The 21821-nt window shown below is 33.9% G+C and overlaps 1 protein-coding gene across 1 annotated transcript in view; it reads right to left on the bottom strand.

The window, feature by feature from the left end:
• Nucleotides 1-4877: 4877 nt before the first annotated feature.
• Nucleotides 4878-21821, bottom strand: part of LOC110450553 — a 28956-nt gene continuing 12012 nt past the window's right edge. The window contains exons 2-3 of the mRNA XM_021498140.1: nt 13618-13652; nt 4878-6545 (exon numbers count right to left, since the gene is read on the bottom strand). Coding sequence (XP_021353815.1) covers nt 6294-6545; nt 13618-13652 — 287 coding nt within the window. The 3' untranslated portion in view covers nt 4878-6293. The remainder of the gene's footprint in view (nt 6546-13617; nt 13653-21821) is intronic.

A 21821-nucleotide genomic window follows, 5' to 3' on the forward strand; every position in this document is an offset into this window, starting at 1 on the left:
AAAAACGAGCCAGGTAAATAAGTCTTATCATAGGACAGATCTGTGTGGGGCGAACCAGTGTGCTACATTTATTGTAAGTAGATCTAATCTGAATGAACACTGGAAAGAATAAGAATAAATACGTCTGACCTGACCGTGATTCAGTGTGGTTCCGAGTACTGAAAAATACGAAAACAGGGGATGACTTCAAGATTGCAAAAATAAAAATGCGATCAAGAAATATCTCTCAACTCGTGGTTTTAACGTGATTTGATTTAAAGAGAGCATATATTTTGGGTTACGAAAAGACAGATATAGCAGTGAAAATGCGATGAATATGTGAAGGTCATTTTATAAGTATGATAGTCTGAGGCGAGGGCTATTTTGCCATGCGATATAAACCACCGGTGGACATATGCAAGGTACCTATTGCAAACATATGATGAAAAATATATATATAACCTGAAAAAATGGTCATCTTGCGATAAAACGTTTGGTTGGAAAGCAACAAAAACAAAAAAACAAAAAATAGGCGGAATAATTTAATACTTGATTTATTTGCATGTTTGATTCTAAATACACAAGACATGTTGATTAACAATGACTAAAAATACATATGTGAAGGTTTACACAATTTCTATCTATTTGAACGGATGCAAAAATAATGCATCACCATTAAGCCAATCACTATTTTTGTTTTGATATCTACAATTTTGATTTATCAAATCAATATCAGGTGAAAAATGGAATGAAATGTATCTGGATTCTAGAAGTGGCGGATCTAATACTTTTGTATGGAGTGGGTACAACTGCTACAAAGAAAAGACATTTCCCCCAAATTTCAATTTTCCGTTAAAACAAGCTCACCCTTTGGCCACCAATGGAGAATGCCCCGACCCCCGGGTCCGGTCTAAATCCGCCGCTGGTGGTTTAAGTACCGATGTGACTACAGTGGTACTAGTACAGGTACTAGAAGTTGTGTCGAGCAGTAAGAAGTATTTCTAAAATGTATGCATAAAATGTTTCCACGACTCTCAATATTAAATAATAAATATTATTTATAAATGAGAACAGTATTTCTCCATTGTTTATGAATTATTTACGACGACATGCTGACATAAACTATACTCATGTGATCTATGTGTGCTCTAGGCTGACATCTAGGTCAGTATCATATCAGTGTAACGATTTATATCTGTCACAGTGGAAAGAATTCAATTGAACATTAATGGACGACCCGGGGTCACTCTTTGTTTGTATCATCTAGATTTTCTCTAGGGGAAAATAATTGCACAAGTGCGCGTTTATTATACAATATACAATACGTATGATATGTTTCTTTGTGAACTCCGTAATTATGAAATCGTTAATCAATCTATAGGTCATGTCAAACGTTGCTGAATTATACATGCAATTTATCATTATCGTATGTTCGTTATTCATTATCGTATGTTTGTCATTAATATTCAGCGGTTTGGTATTCCATGTTTTGATTTGTTGTTGCTACTCGTACCTTCGTTACTTCTGTTGAAGGTTTGGTATTTCCAGTCGATGTTTCGTTCTAATTGTTAAACATGTCATTCATATTCGATTTTATTGTGATTGTATCTCCTACCATAGTTATTGTATTTCTGTTGTATCATTCAACCTATTGTCTAATTGTAAAACATGTCATTCATATGCTGTATCATGTTATTGCTATCATATATCTTACCACGATAGTTGTATTTCGATACTCTTATTCAAAGTTTCGTTATTAATATTACAATAGGCATTTTTTTGCTATTTTCATCGGGTGATGTGTAATTCAATTCATTCAGAATGTTTTTTTGCGTCCCCTTGTTACAAGGACTTGACCACACGGCGTTTGGAGACCACATGAACATACAATAATAATGTTGATATGTTATATAGGAAATAGGAACTAACCCTAACATGCAGATAAATATCCAACCCGAGGAGTATTTTCTTTTGATTGATAACCTGGAGCTCTGACGAGGGTAAGACAACCAAATTATCACCCGACCGAGGGTAGGACATTTCTTTATTACAAGCTTAAGGTTGGGAATGATTATTCCCCCCCCCCCCCCCCCATCATTTCAATACTATGTTTGAAAAAGATCTTTTTTGGCGTTTGTAGCCTGTCTTCTTTTCTGATTTGCACATGACCTCTCCCGTCGATAAGTGATTGTGACGTTATATGTGACGTCATAGTAGTGTTTCTGTTAAAGTGCTATCAGAATTTGTCATATCCTCAGGGGTGACAGATAGTCAAACTGAGGATAGTTATGTAAATGGTCTGAGAAATGGAATATGAATGACATGTTTACAATAAAAAAATGAAACACTGAAATACATCAACAATGGTAAGTAACAGAATATGAATGACATAACCGAAACACACCAGATTGTTAGCTTACAATACGGATCCGTAATGACATAACCGAAACACACCAGGTTGTTAGCTTACAATACGGATCCGTAATGACAAAACCGAATTACACCAGGTTGTTAGCTTACAATACGGATCAGTAATGACAAAACCGAAACACACCAGGTTGTTAGCTTACAATACGGATCCGTAATGCCCATTATATTCTGTATATGTTATGTACTACTAATATATAAAAACTCATATTATTTTATACCTATTACATACGATTTATCTGACTGTTATCTCATGTAGTGTTTGAGCTTAGAACTGCCTGTAAATGCCGACTGGAAATAACCTCTATACTCCTCGCCACTATTTATATATTGTACCAATTGAAAGCGGATCAATGCTTATTTTAATTCATTTTTTGAATATGCTCACCTTTTTGATTTTTTTTTTTTACTGAAGTATAAATGGAATAATCCTCCATCAATCAGAGTCAATTTCCAATTTGTCACTATAGTAATGATGACGTCAATTATGAGGATTAGCATTCATAGCAAATATGATTGACAAAATACGTCTGGTTATACAGAAGCATTGTCATGCAATGGTGAACACAACTGTTATAACTTATGTTTTATCTATCAAAATATCCCTCAGGTAAAATAATAGAAATAAACAAAAAAATTAAACTCAAAATTTATACAAAAAAGACAACATAAAGAATGAGCAAAGCTTAAAACAAAAGGAAAAGGGTGAGCCACCACACACTGGATAAGAGAAGTCATGTGTTCCGAATAAGCGTTAAACTTGCATTACTTGTCACGTTATTCCCGTAAAAAATAGAAACAAATCTGCATATAAGTCTGAAATCTATCGACAAAATAGGTAAGCGTTAAATCTGCATTACTTGTCACGTTATCCCCGTAAAATATAGAAACAAATCTGGATATAAGTCTGAAATCAATCGACAAAATAGGTAAGCGTTAAATCTGCATTACTTGTCACGTTATCCCCGTAAAATATAGAAACAAATCTGCATATAAGTCTGAAATGTATCAACAAAATAGGTAAGCGTTAAATCTGCATCACCTTTCACGATATCCCTCGTCAAATATAGAAAACATATCTACTTATAAGTCTGAAATCTATCGACAAAATAGGTAAGCGTTAAATCTGCATCACCTTTGACGATATCCCTCGTCAACTAAAGAAAACATAACTACATATAAGTCTGAAATCTATCGACAAAATAGGTAAGCGTTAAATCTGCATCACCTATCACGATATCCCTCGTCAAACATGTCTTGAGTCATGGTAAACATTACACTGTCTTAAACATAGATTAGAGTATCTCTCAAAAACAGGAAGGCGTACTTAGAAAAGGTACTAGCAAATCAATAGTGACAAATAGTGGAGGCTGAAATGTTTCTACTGCGGAAAGAACATTTATCTTTAAACGTAAGTCTTATCATATTTTCAAATACAAATAGGACTAAGATGCCCATACATTTCATTCTTTTAATTATTTTTTCTTTATGTGAATCTGAATAACAGAAGTCTGTGGGATCTTTTATTTCCATTTCAGGAGAGAAAGTTAGCACTCAAAATTCTTGTTGTTCACGTACAAAACAAGTTTTTAAAGATCTTGCAGGTAACATATTGAATTATTCAGAAAGTTCTCACATAAATTTAGTGTTAAAGGACGGAAAAACAGATCGACTTGAAGATAAACACATTGAGTCTCTATTGGAAAATGTTGGTCTACCAAGTATAGATTTAGTGATTTATTTTCTGTTTAATTAAAAAATGTCCCATTTCTATTAATGTTCAGAAACTTGTATCGGCTTCTGTAAGAACCAGACAAAAAAGACTGACATACTTTAATCTTTGAAACGTTATTTAGAAACATGAGGAATTGTTAAATACAGTGACGAGACATCAAAAGTATGAACAAAGGGTCGTTCTGACAATGACGAATTAAAGGAATTTTAAAAGACATTTGATTGATGTCGCTATGTGACTAAGAAATATCCTAATTAGATTTCATTTTTTGTACTGCAAAAAGTCCGATTAGTATGAATAAGAGCGTAGAGAGTTGTTGTGTTAAATAAATAGATGGTCAAACTTGATTGATATACATGTACCTACACATGTATATATATAGCTTATATTTAATCTGTACAACGTTACCTAATCTGTAGATGTTAAACTTGCATGCAACGTATTATTTACATTTATTACATACTTACTAATAAATACGTTTTTTTTTTGTATATACGATACGACACAATTGCTCTAACCCATATCAGTCCTCGCCGTATCACACGCCAAAACCCGTATCAGCCCGCAAAACCCATATCACACCCCTTTTGGAAAAAAAACTCGACCAATATCAGCTCTCGGGCCTTCAGCCCTTAGGCTGATATTGCAGTCTTGGGTTGATACTGGGTGTGATATGAAAAGGCATGTATTATTCTCTATTTATATAAATCATATAATCAACCAAACCTGAAATTTTGATAACATATATATTCATCTGAATGCAACTTTAATATAAAAGAATAACCTATGATACTGTATTATGATATATACATATTTATAATCAATATCATGTAGGAATTCCACTGTAAAACCTGTAACACACACATACTGAATACCATTACCTTTATAATCTAACCTACGATAGGTAAAGCGTTTATAATAGATATAACCTATATCTATAACGTATAATACCTATGACCTACACATAACCTATACTATTTTTTACCTATAATTTTAGTACCTAATAATAGCTTAAATCTATACAACCTATAAAACCTATGCTTAACTAAAACATTGTAAATATTTAAGTGATGACGTAATACAGTAGGACTACATTTGTATGTTATGATTAATGTATCTAACAAACACCATCTATGGGTTTGATTGCGACTTGATAACACGTTTGATTCTGGTGAAGTTTCTTCACTCGTTAGCTAGACAGATCTACATAAGTATGATGGACGGTATAAGTAGCATGAGGCGTGAGCTGGAGAACTCGGGTTCAAAGAACGGGTGCATTGCATAACATGTATATTGCTGATCATAACGAATGCAAGAGGAGGGGAAGGCTGGGGTAGGCGAATTGGATCTGTGGAGAGGGGGGGGGGGACAGCTTTGAATAACATTCAAAAGGTGCAAAATGATACAGAGATAAATTTACATGTATGAATGTATTCATTGTCAATATTGTATACTTCCAACATTATTTCTTACCACATACTTGTGTTCTTGCAGCATAAATATATCCATACGTCTACACTTTCGACAAATATTTGCTACAGAGCTACTCCATCCCTTCAGCATCAATGCATTATCAAAATGATATAGTAATATTCCTTAAAGTGTAGTTAATGGAATATTTTATGTTTCTTATTTCCATTGGATATACAGGTATTATTTCTCATGTAATCTTTACAATCTCTATATAATAACTCAGCTAATACTATATCATGGTAGAGCAGTGAATAGAACAATCAACCAGCTGAACACACCTTGTTGATCCCCAGAGTGTTGTGTGTACTGGGGTTGTAAAGGTGAACCAAGTGACAGAATATACACGGGTGTCAGGTGTTTGTATAGAAACGTTTACACAAGTATTGTATGTTCTACATGTTTACCATCGTCCAACAATATAAACAGTTTATTTACATGCATGTTGGTCAATATATTTCCATATTTTATCACATTCTCCTATACTTAAGTAGGCGCTGTGGCGCATCGACAATGAACAAACTTACAGCCCTATAGCACTTGAGTCCACCACAAAGTCTTCCTACTAAACATAAACCATTCTATTATTTCTTGTAACACTTTATAAAAATCTCATCCTTTAACAATCTGTAGCACCTGCGCATCATAAACATCCGGTTTGAAACTTCCGGTTTCACAAAGATTAGCTTCTTCCTGATTGAGAGCGTCCTTCTCCTGTTGAATAAGTATTCGCAGTTGTCGACCTTGTGCTAGGGGCCGTTCGTCCCGGTGAGGGAGAGGGGCCAACGCGCCCCTTTTTCTCGTCTGACTTTCGACAGCCCGATCCACAACATAAACACCAAATGATACAGATGAAGGTGATTAGCCCGATGATAAAGCCGAATCCCATACACAGACCTGTCACCATCTCATCCGTCAGAAACTGGGAGTTGTCCTGAAAAAATAACAAACATGCAGTGTTTTAAAGCTGAAAAATGAGTCCAAGCAAGATAGATTAAAGGAACAATTCGTGTTGCGAAATTCCTTCATATAATTTATGCTGCAATGGAACAGCCACAAAAAGCTAAATGAGGTACATGCATACTAATAATTCATCAAATGTTTATAAAAGAGATAATAGAGATTCATTTTTTGCACGTGAGGGTATTCCAGTACTTATTATAGCTGCTTTGTATTGTGCGTGTTACAACTTATCAGAACTGACCAAAGTGCGTCTATTCCTAATCTCGCATTCATATTCAAGAACTGGTAATACACATGTTTTGTTACCTCATAACACAGACGACGTTTTAATATACATGTAGGTAGTTTAATTTTCTCGACACATTTTTAATTTTCATCACTGACTGTCAGACTGAATACTGTGGACGTGATCTGACGACTTTGCATCTGAGGTTAACGTGACTCAATAATGAAGACATTGATGTATTACAATGCCAGATATTTCTATAGAAAACAATTTAAGATTGTCGATTCGATATGAAAAGAACTCTGGTTTATTTGGACTGAACGTAACAAGTCACGGTTTTGATCATCTATTTAATGACTCCAAATTCAAAATGCCTTTTTTAAATTCTCAATATGGATATAATTTTTGAGCAACGTAAATGTCAACAAATTAACTTGTAGATTAAAGCACATTGGCATTAACATTGATTGAAANCCCCCCCCGTCCATATCGTACCGATAATTGATCACGAGATATTTATAAGTACTTCCTGTTGTTTGTTACTTTAATATCTATTAATCCGGGACCAGAAATTATCAGAATATCATATGACTTTAGGTTAAGTAATAAGCCATCATGTCAGACGATGAAACGTCACAGAAATTAAGCATACCACTTTTCTTCCAGATTTAGAAACATATTGTTATATAGTTCTATTAATTAGTATACCGTTAAATGGCAGAACAGAGAACCTTTTGAGTTTGGATATAAGACAGTATTAAAAAATAGTTACTTAAAACATTTTACCAACCGTAGACAGAAAGAGAATTTGAAAATCACTATTTTAATCGAAACTGTTTATTATCCTTCTTAAATAGTGACACAATCTCTGTTACTGTACAAAATCAGGAAAACACAAATTAATACTAACTTAACTTAGTCATTGAGGACTTTTACTGGCAGGTTTTACAGTGTACTAATTCTATGACAGCTGACCCCATCCCTGGAGTACGTCTCTAGCTTTGAACGAGTAAGACACCACAAATTTCACTCAAGTAACCTCTAATAATATCAATACAAAAACATCTCCATTTTTGCCAAAAAATATTTTTGTACATGTACCAATAACATCAATATTTGTGATCCCGTGAAAATATATATGAAAATATCATTTCTCATTTTTTATCATTTATTAAGAGACTGTAAACCTCTGATTTAGTCACCAGTTACTGAGTGATAGCAATCAAAATGATTCTTAAAATTGTCGGAAAATTATAATCTTACGTGTTTGTGCGCATTAACTATTTTTGATTCTCTCACGAAATCTAATTTCATTCCATACGAAAAATTCATCAATGCGTTATCGTTTAGCCTAGTACAACGTAGCAACTTACTTTGTTGAATTTTCAAGAAAAGCCGAGAAAAAAACCTCTTAAATAAATTCATGTACTGGCCAAAAATAATTCTGTACAGCGATAAGAGATAGAAAATATAGGGAACGAAATTCACGATCAGTATAAGATATGCGTCAGTAAACAAACAGGAAAAAGATGACAAATGGGACATTATGATTTAAAAAGTCCAGTCTGCATAGGATCTATAAAGGTCACCATAAGTACAATTATTTATGTATATACATTCGTTATATAAGAATATAACAATTACTTATCAATATGGAACGAGAAGTTCTACATTCTTTATTGGGATCGAACTACAAGGATAGCCAGTAGTAAAAGTAATGTAAATATAGATCACACCTATTAGCTACAAATGTGTTAAATATATCACACAAAACATACAGGCATGTTTGCTGGGTTTGATAAAGAAAATGATATTAAGGAATATCCTTAAACCATCTAACCATCGAGGGGTCTGCATAACGGTATCAGAAATGTATGTAATTCGCTTTTATTTGTTTGAAAATCTGTTTTAAATTGAATATCCACAGCAACTATGATAAATAATTATGATATATGTCTTAAAACCTTGATAATGTCCTCTCACTCATTCAGAAGCGTATTCTTGTATATTATAATTGCTGTTTGGAATACGTGTTTAAAAATCAAGCTTTGATAAGGAACATGCTGAGCGGCGATAGCTTGTAATGCATCATTAATGTTATATTTGTTTAGATCGGAGACTATATCAGTAATAAAGCCAAGATGTCTGTTTGCTCTATTTGCACGAGACTAGAAAAGACTACTTATGAATATAGTCATTGGGACAGTATGCTATTGAGCAGAAATTCCATTGTACAAACACCATTACCAAACTTGTCTGAGCGTACCTGGAAACATTTAAGTTCCCTTTGATATCCCGTGATTGTATTTACTAATTGCTTTAAACATTTGCTGGATTTAAGTTTTAATATAACAATCTGACATAATTTCGTAATCATATGCGATAGTTTTGCTGAAAGATTATCAGGAGAAGAACATTGTAAAGGTTATTTAAAGAAAGTGTCTATGAAAGAAAAAATAGTATTTTGAGATATGTATGCTAAGGAATTAGCAAGCACAAGGAAATGCTTAGGAGGTGCGAACAAGTATTTGTCATCGATGATACTTGATGTATGGGCGTAAAAGTTTTTTTAAACAGGTTATGGAGGGAAAGGAATAACATTCATGTATACATGTACCTAACATCTAACGTTGTAACCAATGACGCAAGATTTCAAACCGACTCGTAATGGAACGGAAGTAGTACATCTACACACTTGTCAATACCGCTGCCTTACCTGGCTCTATTGCATGCTGAACATCAATCCATTAATTTGGAATCAAAGCATGATACATCCAATATTCATAATGCGGAAAAATGGATGCCAGACACGGGAGTGGGGATATTTCTTACCATTCGAATAGGTTAGGGACGTCTACTGGTAGGAGAGAGGGATAGGTTATGCAAATCTACTGGCAGGGAAGAAGGGATATCACTTATCACTGTGATAGGTTAGGGCCGTCTCCTGGCAGAGGAGTAGGAATACCACTTATCACTGGGATAGGCTAGGGACGTCTCCTGGCAGGGGAGTAGGGGTATCACTCAACACTTTGATATGTTAGGGATGTCTTCTGGCAGGGGAGTAGGGATATCACTCAGCACTGTGATATGTTAGGGATGTCTCCTGGCAGGGGAGTAGGGGTATCATTTATCACTGGGATATGCTAGGGATGTCTACTGGCAGGGGGTGGGGATATATTTCGTCACTTGCATAGGCTACGGACGTCTAATGGAAAGGGAGTCGGGATATCCCTTTATCTCGTATAACTTGGAAAGTTCAGGCACGTCCTTATTACTGCCACTGACTACTGCTTCTTAGTCACAATTGTAGATCGTCATTTTATACATTCATAATATCCTGAATATAGTTGAAGTGTAACATTTAAAGCATACCTTGCATTCAACTCTGCGTTTGGATCCTAATATCGACATGGCTTTATCTAAATGATCATGTATTCGTATTAAAGCACAGAATGGAAAACATCTATAAATCTAAAAAATGTTGTGTCGCAAGCGCTTGTGATAAGGAAGACATCGTGAGTGGGTATTGGAAGGATGAAAGAAGCACATTGTTTTTCAAACGCTTGCGTGACCTAAACATATATACGCATTTTTGATTTTGACTCCATTTCATATATTGCAATTTATGTCTTCATAGAACGCGATATCATAAAATAATTCGCATGAACAATAAAAAAAATATATGGCGAAAATAAATATCACCTTTGACCCATTTTTACATTGATCGATCATTTAGCAGTCGATCATTTGTAAATTAAAAATAAAACACATACAAGTGATTGTTATGAGCTTTAATGACATACAGGTGATTACAATGAGTTATAATGACATCCATGTGATTGTGTTAGTTATAATGACATACAGGTGATTGTAATGAGTTATAATGACATAGAGGTGATTGTAATGAGTTATAATGACATACAGGTGATTGTAATGAGCTATAATGACAAACAGGTGATTGTATTAGTTATATTTACATACATGTGATTGTAATGAGTTATAATGACATACAGGTGATTGTAATGAGCTATGATGACATACAGGTGATTGTTATGAGCTATAAGGACATACAGGTGATTGTTATGAGCTATAATGACATACAGGTGATTGTTATGAGCTTTAATGACATACAGGTGATTGTGTTAGTTATAATGACATACAGGTGATTGTTATGAGCTATAATGACATACAGATGATTGTTATGAGCTATAATGACATACAGGTGATTGTTATGAGCTATAATGACATACAGGTGATTGTTATGAGTTATAAGGACATACAGGTGATTGTCATGAGTTATAAGGACATACAGGTGATTGCGTAAGTTATAATGACAAACAGGTGATTGTGTTAGTTATAAGGACGTACAGGCGATCGTATTGAGTTATAATGACATACAGGTGATTGCGTAAGTTATAATGACAAACAGGTGATTGTAATGAGCTATAATGACATACAGGTGACTGTAATGAGTTATAAGGACATACAGGTGATTGTGTTAGTTATAATGACATACAGGTGATTGTTATGAGCTATAATGCCATACAGGTGATTGTAATGAGTTATAAGGACATCCATGTGCTTGTGTTAGTTGTAATGACATGCAGGTGATTGTCATAAGTTATAAGGACATACAGGTGATTGCGTATGTTATAATGACAAACAGGTGATTGCGTACGTTATAATGACATACAAGTGATTGTGTTAGATATAAGGACATACAGGCGATTGTGTAAGTTATAATTACATACAGATGATTGTGTAAGTTAAAATGACATACAGGTGATCGTGTTAGTTATAATGACACACATGTGATTGTGTTAGTTATAATGACAAACAGATGATTGTGTTAGTTATAATGACATACAGGTGATTGTGTTAGTTATAAGGACGTACAGGCGATTGTAAAGGGCTATAAGGACGTTCATATGATTATGATAGCTATAAGGACGTACAGGCGATTGTAAAGAGCTATAAGGACGTACAGGCGGTTGTAAAGAGCTATAAGGACGTACAGGTGATTATAATAGTTATAAGGACTTACAGGTGATTATGATAGTTATAAGGACTTACAGGTGATTATGATAGTTATACGGACTTACAGGTGATTATAATAGTTATAAGAACGTACAGATGACTTTGTTAGTTATAAGGACTTACAAGTGATTATAATAGTTATACGGACGTACAGGTGACTGTGTTAGTTATAAGGACTTACAGGTGATTATGATAGTTATACGGACGTACAGGTGACTGTGTTAGTTATAAGGACTTAAAGGTGATCATGATAGCTATAAGGACGTACAGGTGATTGTAAAGAGTTATAAGGACGTACAGGTGACTGTGTTATGTATAAGGACTTACAGGTGATTATGATAGTTATAAGGACTTACAGGTGATTATGATAGTTATAAGGACGTACAGGTGACTGGCATTAGCTATGATGACGTAGAGTTGACAATGATAAACTATGAGAAAATACATATGATTGTCATTAGCTATGATGACGTACAGTTTTTATTGGTAAGCTTTAGGTATACAGGTTATTTTTATAAGCTATAAGGACGTACAGTTTATAATGCTTAGATATAACGACATACAGGTGATTGTTACGGGTATAAAGTGATATCTATGTGACAAGTGAAGGAAAAAGGATTGTTCTGAGATTTTGAGTGATTTTATATTAGAAGGTTTACAACGCAGAACACAAGATGCAATCGTAAGCACTTTTCGAAGATATCTACATGAGTCCGACTGGCATACTTGCACACGCTACCAATCATAAACCCCTAATGTATTATTCAGAATGTGCGCGGACCAACTGAACGCCAGCCATCTGCGAGCGAACTCTGGTCCGGTTTTCCTACCACACCTTGTGGCGTCCAGGTAAGCTAAGGCTAACCAAGGCTGACAATGATGAGCTTTTATATCCAAGCTGGGGCGTTTAATTAACAGTTTCATTGTTTACTAGTTTATTGTTCTCCATTGTGATTTTCCGATTTATTTGATTAGCTGCGAATAAGTCAGTATAGAGTATTTAATCGAAAGATATGCAGATTTTTCGAAAGAAAACGGGCTTTTGTTAGTTTTTAGATGCCTGTAGATCGATAAGGATGTATACTGGCGGGGGGATTAGTGACAATGAGTGTACAGTGCTTTAAAAATACAGCATTGTCTAAGGATATCATGCTAGTTAGTTGTCGAAGAGCTATATTTATTTTACAACGTTCCATGGCATTATCACTCCAGGTAAACACCAAACATAAAAATAGATGTCCTTATACTTATGATTCCCATATTCCCAAAGATAGTCATTTAAATGTTAATATATTGATAACTCCTTCCAGTGATATCTTAACACTCATTACATAAAATACAGCAAAAAGCTTTTAAATTCCAGATGGGCAAGTGGACACGAGAAACGTTGAAAGTAAGATATGTGAAGGCATCATATCAGGACATGGATGTTTTGAATATGCTTCTAAACGCTACTATTGGTTGTGTTGGTCACGTGGTTCAGAAAACAATGCGGGTTGTTACCAGTGTTAGAAATTGCAGAAATGCGAAACGAAATTCATGATGTAGCAATGTCACAGACACACAGCTGATTCAGAGATCAGACTGATTATGGTAACATGTATGTAGCTGTGGTACTTAGATATCAAGTAACTCCTGCGGCTTCGATATGAAAGTTTGATTCGAGTTTCGGTTGTAGTTTTTGTTGTATTTTCATGTATGGTTTTAGGCAGTGTAAGAACCTTTGTACTTTCGCATATAAAAACAAAAGTGTATGTAAACATTTGAAATATTTACTTACTTTTGGTGTTTTTGTAGAATTTCCCGCCGCCATTGCTGAAATAAACAAACATATTTATTAAGATATTGGCGTCAACAACAACGATCAAATCGTTGAATATTTTAATAGTGCGGAACAAGACCTGACAGCAAACCGATCCTGCCAGAATCTATAACATATAAGCAACAAGATACGGCTGTAAATAAATAATTTTAATTCGATAATGTGTTGAATCGTTGATTTTGACAGACGGTGGTTGTTAAGCTAAACAATAGATCGTTGTTGTACCCTTGTATGTATAATATGGATTGTTGTTGTACCCTTGTATGTAGTATATAGATCGTTGTGGTACACTTGTATGTAATATATATATTGTTGTTGTACACTTGTATGTATTATATAGATTGTTGTTGTACACTTGTATGTAATATATAGATCGTTGTGGTACACTTGTATGTATTATATAGATTGTTGTTGTACACTTGTATGTATTATATAGATCGTTGTTGTACACTTGTATATATTATATAGATCGTTGTTATACACTTGTATGTATTATATAGATCGTTGTTGTACACATTTATGTATTATATAGATCGTTGTTGTACACTTGTATATATTATATAGATCGTTGTTGTACACTCATATGTAGTATATAGATCGTTGTGGTACACTTGTATGTAATATATAGATTGTTGTTGTACACTTGTATCTATTATATAGATCGTTGTTGACTTGTATGTAGTATATAGATCGTTGTTTTACATTTGTATGTAGTATATAGATCGTTGTGGTACGCTTGTATGATTATATAGATCGTTGTTGTACACATGTATATATTATATATATTGTTGTTGTACACTTGTATGTATTATATCGATCGTTGTGGTACACGTGTATGTAGTATATAGATCGTTGTGGTACACTTGTATGATTATAAAGATCGTTGTTGTACACTTGTATGTAATATATAGATCGTTGTTGTACACTTGTAGATATTATATAGATCGTTGTGGTACACTTGTATGTAATATATAGATTGTTGTTGTACACTTGTATCTATTATATAGATCGTTGTTGACTTGTATGTAGTATATAGATCGTTGTTGTACACTTGTATGATTATAAAGAACGTTGTTGTACACTTGTATGTATTATATCGATCGTTGTGGTACACGTGTATGTAGTATATAGATCGTTGTGGTACGCTTGTATGATTATATAGATCGTTGTTGTACCCTTCTATGTAGGATATAGATCGTTGTGGTACACTTGTATGTAATATATAGATTGTTGTTGTACACTTGTATCTATTATATAGATCGTTGTTGACTTGTATGTAGTATATAGATCGTTGTTGTACACTTGTAGATATTATATAGATCGTTGTGGTACACTTGTATGTAATATATAGATTGTTGTTGTACACTTGTATCCATTATATAGATCGTTGTTGTACACTTGTAGATATTATATAGATCGTTGTGGTACACTTTTATGTATTATATAGATCGTTGTTGTATACTTGTATGATTATAAAGATCGTTGTTGTACACTAGTATGTAATATATATATTGTTGTTGTACACTTGTATTTATTATATAGATTGTTGTTGTACACTTGTATCTATTATATAGATCGTTGTTGTACACTTATATGTAGTATATAGATCGTTGTGGTACGCTTGTATGATTATATAGATCGTTGTTGTACACTTATATATATTATATAGATCGTTGTTGTACTCTTGTATATATTATATAGATCGTTGTTGTACACTCATATGTAGTATATAGATCGTTGTGGTACGCTTGTATGATTATATAGATCGTTGTTGTCCACTTGTATGATTATATAGATCGTTGTTGTACACTTATATGTAGTATATAGATCGTTGTGGTACACTTGTATGTAATATATAGATCGTTGTTGTACACTTGTATACATTATATAGATCGTTGTGGTACACTTGTATGTAATATATAGATCGTTGTTGTACACTTGTATATATTATAAAGATCGTTGTTGTACACTTGTATGTAATATATAGATCGTTGTTGTACACTTGTATGTATTATATCGATCGTTGTGGTACACGTGTATGTAGTATATAGATCGTTGTGGTACGCTTGTATGATTATATAGATCGTTGTTGTACACTTATATATATTATATAGATCGTTGTTGTACTCTTGTATATATTATATAGATCGTTGTTGTACACTCATATGTAGTATATAGATCGTTGTGGTACGCTTGTATGATTATATAGATCGTTGTTGTCCACTTGTATGATTATATAGATCGTTGTTGTACACATGTATATATTATATATATTGTTGTTGTACACTTGTATTTATTATATGGATTGTTGTTGTACACTTGTATGTATTATATCGATCGTTGTGGCACACTTGTATGTAGTATATAGATCGTTATGGTACACTTGTATGATTATATAGATCTTTGTTGTACACTTATATGTATTATATAGATCGTCGTTGTACACTTGTATATATTATATAGATTGTTGTTGTACACTTGTCTGTATTATATAGATTATTGTTGTACACTTGTATATATTTGTACACTTGTATGTAGTATATAGATCGTTATGGTACACTTGTATGATTATATAGATCTTTGTTGTACACTTATATGTATTATATAGATCGTCGTTGTACACTTGTATATATTATATAGATAGTTGTTGTACACTTATATATATTATATAGATCGTTGTTGTACTCTTGTATATATTATATAGATCGTTGTTGTACTCTTGTATGTAGTATATAGATCGTTGTGGTACACTTGTATATATTATATAGATCGTTGTGGTACACTGGGATGTATTATATAGATCGTTGTTGTACACATGTATATATTATATATATTGTTGTTGTACACGTGTATGTATTATATAGATCGTTGTTGTAAACTTGTATATATTATATCGATCGTTGTGGTACACTTGTATGTAGTATATAGATCGTTGTTGTACACTTGTAGATATTATATAGATCGTTGTGGTACACTGGGATGTATTATATAGATCGTTGTTGTACACTTGTATGTATTATATCGATCGTTGTGGTACACTTGTATGTAGTATATAGATCGTTGTGGTACACTTGTATTATTATATAGATCGTTGTTGTACACTTGTATGTAGTATATAGATCGTTGTTGTACACTTGTATGTAGTATATAGATCGTTGTTGTACACTTTTATGTATTATATAAACGTATAAAGTAGTGCCTTGGTTAGCGGCTGAACATACAATGAACTATGGCAGACGCTTAACAGGAGTAACATGACATTTCCACAGAAAATTGTAACGAATATTTGCAAAACTTAAAAAAAAAAAAATCAATTATCATCAATATTATTGTTAACATAATCTGAAGATCATGCATAGAAAAACAACAACTTATCGTTTTTCTGTCAACATACTAAGTCAAACAAATATTTTAAAAAAAGTAAAAAAAACGGTCTTCTGGTAATGAGATTTTTGTTTTGTTTTTTGTTTTGCATTAATATACCTTGAGATTATGCCATCATGATATGACATGCCCCCAGGTATATCTATGCAAAAATATATAAACGTTATTAGTGAAAGTCACCGGAAGCCTGAAGGGCACCCTTCCTTTATCAATGTAACAGGAGGTTAAACTCTTTCTTAATTGATATATTCTGAAACGAGGAAAAAGGTTCTGACATTGATTTTTTTTCTGTAAAAGGATTTTGCGATAACCTCGTACTGAAGTTTAGATTTCCAATCTTGGAGGTCAGTTAAAACACGAATTCAACATTAGAAAAATATTAAATCAAATATAAAACCAATCCAAGAAAAGAATATTTTTTACGCTTTACTAGTGAATTTGTGTTTTATGGTGGAGAATCGATATTTTTTTCTCGTGTATCAAATTAACTCTTCAGTTTTGTTCTGATTTAGAATGTATGTAAATAGTTACTTATATTGACATAAATCCATAAAACATCGATTTCACTAAAAAAATCAATTTTACTACATAAATGTACTTGTAATTTTTCTTTGTTTTCTTGTTTGTCTTTTTCTGATTTTCTTTACTTTCTTATATAACATTACCGTAATCAAAATGTCACTTTAAAAAAGATAGGAATTATGTATAAGTGTGAAAGAGGAATTTACTATTTAATATGAAATGTATATATTATTGTAATGTGGAAAATTCTCTAAAAATACACAAATACAAAAAAAAATATGTAAATAATAGAGAGAATAGCAGGCTGTGGTCAGGTACATGTACTGTTCAAGTGGAGCAATGCTTGTCTGATGATAGATGACGCCGGGGAAGCAGACATGTACTCTAGTGACAACACCCTGAGGTAAACTATAGATCATTTAAGAGGATTATAACAGCTTTACTGCCCCAATAAGTGCACAAAGGGAACACAGTTGGAGACGACCAAATTTACAGCTAATAACGGGAACTAAGTTGTAAGGTAACAGAGCTTCAAGAGCTTCAAGTAAAATAATCTTTTCTTTGGAAACTAAAGATACCTACCTGAAAATATCCGTACTATAAAATCGGTATTTGTTTGAATAGTTGTTTATACACTTTCAGATTTTCTCTGGTATTCAATTAAATTGGAATAGGTAACAGCATACATGTAGTCTAAACGAGTGAGTACACAAAAATAAACAATATATTTCAATGCTATATCTTTCGTAGTTTAAACAATTTTATCAATAACATCGTAATAAGACGATTTTACTTTGTAATGTATTATGAATGAGACGAAATTCAGTTACTTAGTAAAACATGAGCTGTGAACTTATAAAAGGAAATGAAATCAGAATCTAGACGATCATAATTAGGAACTAAGCATATATCAAAACAAAAAGAAACACAACAACAGAAACCAAACATAAACACCACAATTGGGCCCCGAAGACAACTTACTTTAATAAAGATTACATATCAACATTGGCTATTGGCTCTTTTTAATATCGAACCAATTTTACTTTGAAGACAATCATTCCATGGTCCATTTCTATAATACTATAAAGAAACAATTTAATCTGCTTTGTTATTTCAATGGCTGTACGACTGTTTCTTTCCAAATGCTATTTTCGCTGTATCTTCGCACTGTTTGGCGTTGCATAGGTCCGCATGCACTCGATATAAAGTAGCACACACTACCTAATGCGAGATATTAAGTTGTCAGCTAAGGATCCTTCTCGGCACCAGAATTATCCTCACGAAGCATTGCTATCTTATTACTTGTCTCGTCACCGCTCAGCTAACCAGACTTTTAAAGAACCAGACTCTGAACGGGATATATTGCACAGGATGGGAAAGGGACATACATCCGGCGATTTACTGCAGAACTGGCCAACGCTTCTACTTAAAAAGAGGTCCAAAACCACAGGGGTTATGAAGAATCGATTACCAATATAATATTTCAACGGCTGCCTCCTTCGTCAAGCCCAGACATTTACTGGTAGTCAGACGTTATCCTGTAATAATCTTGTTTTATGTGGGTTACATGACGACATTATTGGAACTTTAGACAAAAGGTTTGACCTCTCCCTAAATATAACTGCAAGATATCATTTCGCTTACAACCGTATGTTGTTCATTAAAAGGTGAAAGCTAATGTAAATCGACCGTTTAATCTGCTACTACACACATTACTCGTATGTCAGGTATGCATCACATAACACCCAATAAATAGATGCATGTGTTTATCATTGGTACCTTGTTATGTCGAAATAGAGTCTTATTACTTGCGCTGTGTTGAAATAGGTCCTTACCATCGGTACAAATGTTTTTTCGTTATGTCGATGTTGCGGAGGTCGTCCTGGGACATATAGTGACATATAATTGATAATTAATAATTATAATAATGATAATTATTCGAGGTTCTTATATACCGCTTTATCACAACCTAGTTCGTAGGTCGTCTCAAAGCGGTTCACAAATTATTATCCGTGGTTATATGGCCTTTGCAACTAGCCAGTACCTTTCTCAACTCCCTGGGGAGCATACATCCGGAGCTGTCATTTCGGCGCTAACAGCTAACAGCTAACATTCAACAATTCTAGCACTGCCCAACCACGTACTCATTTACAGCTGAGTAGACTTGAACAAGCGGAGTAAAATATCTTGCTCAAATATACAACACAGTGCCGTGCCGTGACTCGAACACGCAACCCTTCGGTCACGAGCCCGGCGTCCTACCACTAGACCACCGTGCCTCCATTGCTATAAGTATTAACATCGTAAATTCATCAAAAAAGATATGGTATTATTTTTTCTTTGAAACATTTAATTACTCTATAGTGACAACTGTGTTAGTTTAGAGGTAACATAAATATGTATACCCTTAGTTACAGCCGACAAGTATGTATCCCGTGGATCACGTGGGTCAAATATGTTGACCTACATATTCTTATTTGATAGAAACAATTAAATACCTAACACACCAAAGACAGTAAATTTGGGGCTTCTGCGTCAATATACATATAAGGCCAATATCAGAACTCAGCGTCGATACCATTATACACTTTTGTTATATAGCCCATACATTTAAAGCATAAATTAATTTAAGAAAACAATATCGAGATCATATTGAAGTTTCAATAAATCGGAATTTGAACTCCCTGGGTAAGTGTCTCCTATTTCATCGACGACAACCACCGTATAAATATAGGTCAGATCCTAATAATGGCACGTCTTTCAAGCGAGAGCCGGGGTAGTGATTACAAAACAATAAGGCAAACAAATGAGCATGATCAGGTACATTGACCTTCACAACACACAATGAAATAGCATTGGTTCATATAATATCATGATGGCGACCATATAACTCGTCCAATGTCTTCATCAACCTGCATCTCATAGAACCCTTTGCTGTAAACTTGTCATTCAGCAACAGACAGCTATCACGGAAATCATGTCATTCAGAGAAAGCTCTTTAATACTAAATCGACTACAACATATAAACACCGCAGGTTGCGGAAGAACGTATGTATTCATTTAGAGAGGACAACTTAACTTTAGGAAAATCGAAAACGTCACGCTTTATTGTAGAGCTTAGAGCAGTCCCTGTTGGTTTTGTTGTGAGTAATGATTGAGCCGTAAGTGGTTGATGTGAAAGAGGATGCAGTATCCTTGATTCCAAGTTCAGGCGGGTACATATAATTGATATTTTAAGACAGCACATCGTCATTATATCTGAAAATGAAAATGAACGACTTGGGATGGAGCTATTTTATTAGCATTCCTAATAAGCCCTTCGATAAAGTCTGGCTGATAAGAAAACAAAATGAAGTCGACCAGAATATGTTTGTCCTCAAGGGATGTCTACAGTGCGCTTGCTAATCTTGCCAACTAACTCAACTAAGGCATTGTCAACTTGGAACTCAATAATTCCCAGGATTTTTATTTTTCTGGAGCCTTTTTTTACCACATTTTTGTATTACCGTTCGCTTTCTCATAATAGGAGAACGAAGGTGTTTCATCAGGTTGGTGTGAGGTAGAGGAAAGTGAAAGCAGTGAAAAAGTCAAATACTTTGATAGAAGATACATAAATAGGAGAGGAAGTCAAGATAGATCAACGATCTTTTGAATTATTTGAAATCCACATTCCATTAAGTAAACGTCTGGAGTATACAGTATCACAATACGACCATAACCCTGATAATAGTACTAGAGTGGTGGTAACTTTAGATAATGGTTTGGTTGAACAACTAGCAGAGCCAGCGACAGAAAGTTGTTGATAAGTATTCTTGTGAAGAAACTATAAGAAACCAACCATTTATTTTTGCTTTAAGGACCAGGGCCCATTTGTATAAAACATCTCAACTCTTGAGATTTCCTCAAGTCTAAGATTTCCCATAGACAATACATTGCTTGAGATTTTCCTTAACTTTGAGATGTTTTATACAAGTGGGCCCTGGTGAGGTTTGTATGCATAATTTAGAATATTCATGAATCAGCTTTCTAGGTTGAAAACATCAACGCCCTTTCTGGAAGTTTTCCGGCTAGATAGATCTATGTTGATGAATGATTAATAGCACGACGAATGGACAATGGTCTGTGTATTATTCGGAGTTCAGCATGTGTACTAGTTCATGTCATTTCTCTGTACATAATACATAGACTTCGGTATACATCCAAAGGAAACTGAATTAACAGCTAGATAGTACATATGTACCTTATTACAATATTTT

This window comes from Mizuhopecten yessoensis, unplaced genomic scaffold (assembly GCF_002113885.1).
Source record: "Mizuhopecten yessoensis strain PY_sf001 unplaced genomic scaffold, ASM211388v2 scaffold5315, whole genome shotgun sequence".
In the NCBI taxonomy this organism is placed as follows: Eukaryota; Metazoa; Mollusca; class Bivalvia; order Pectinida; family Pectinidae; genus Mizuhopecten; species Mizuhopecten yessoensis.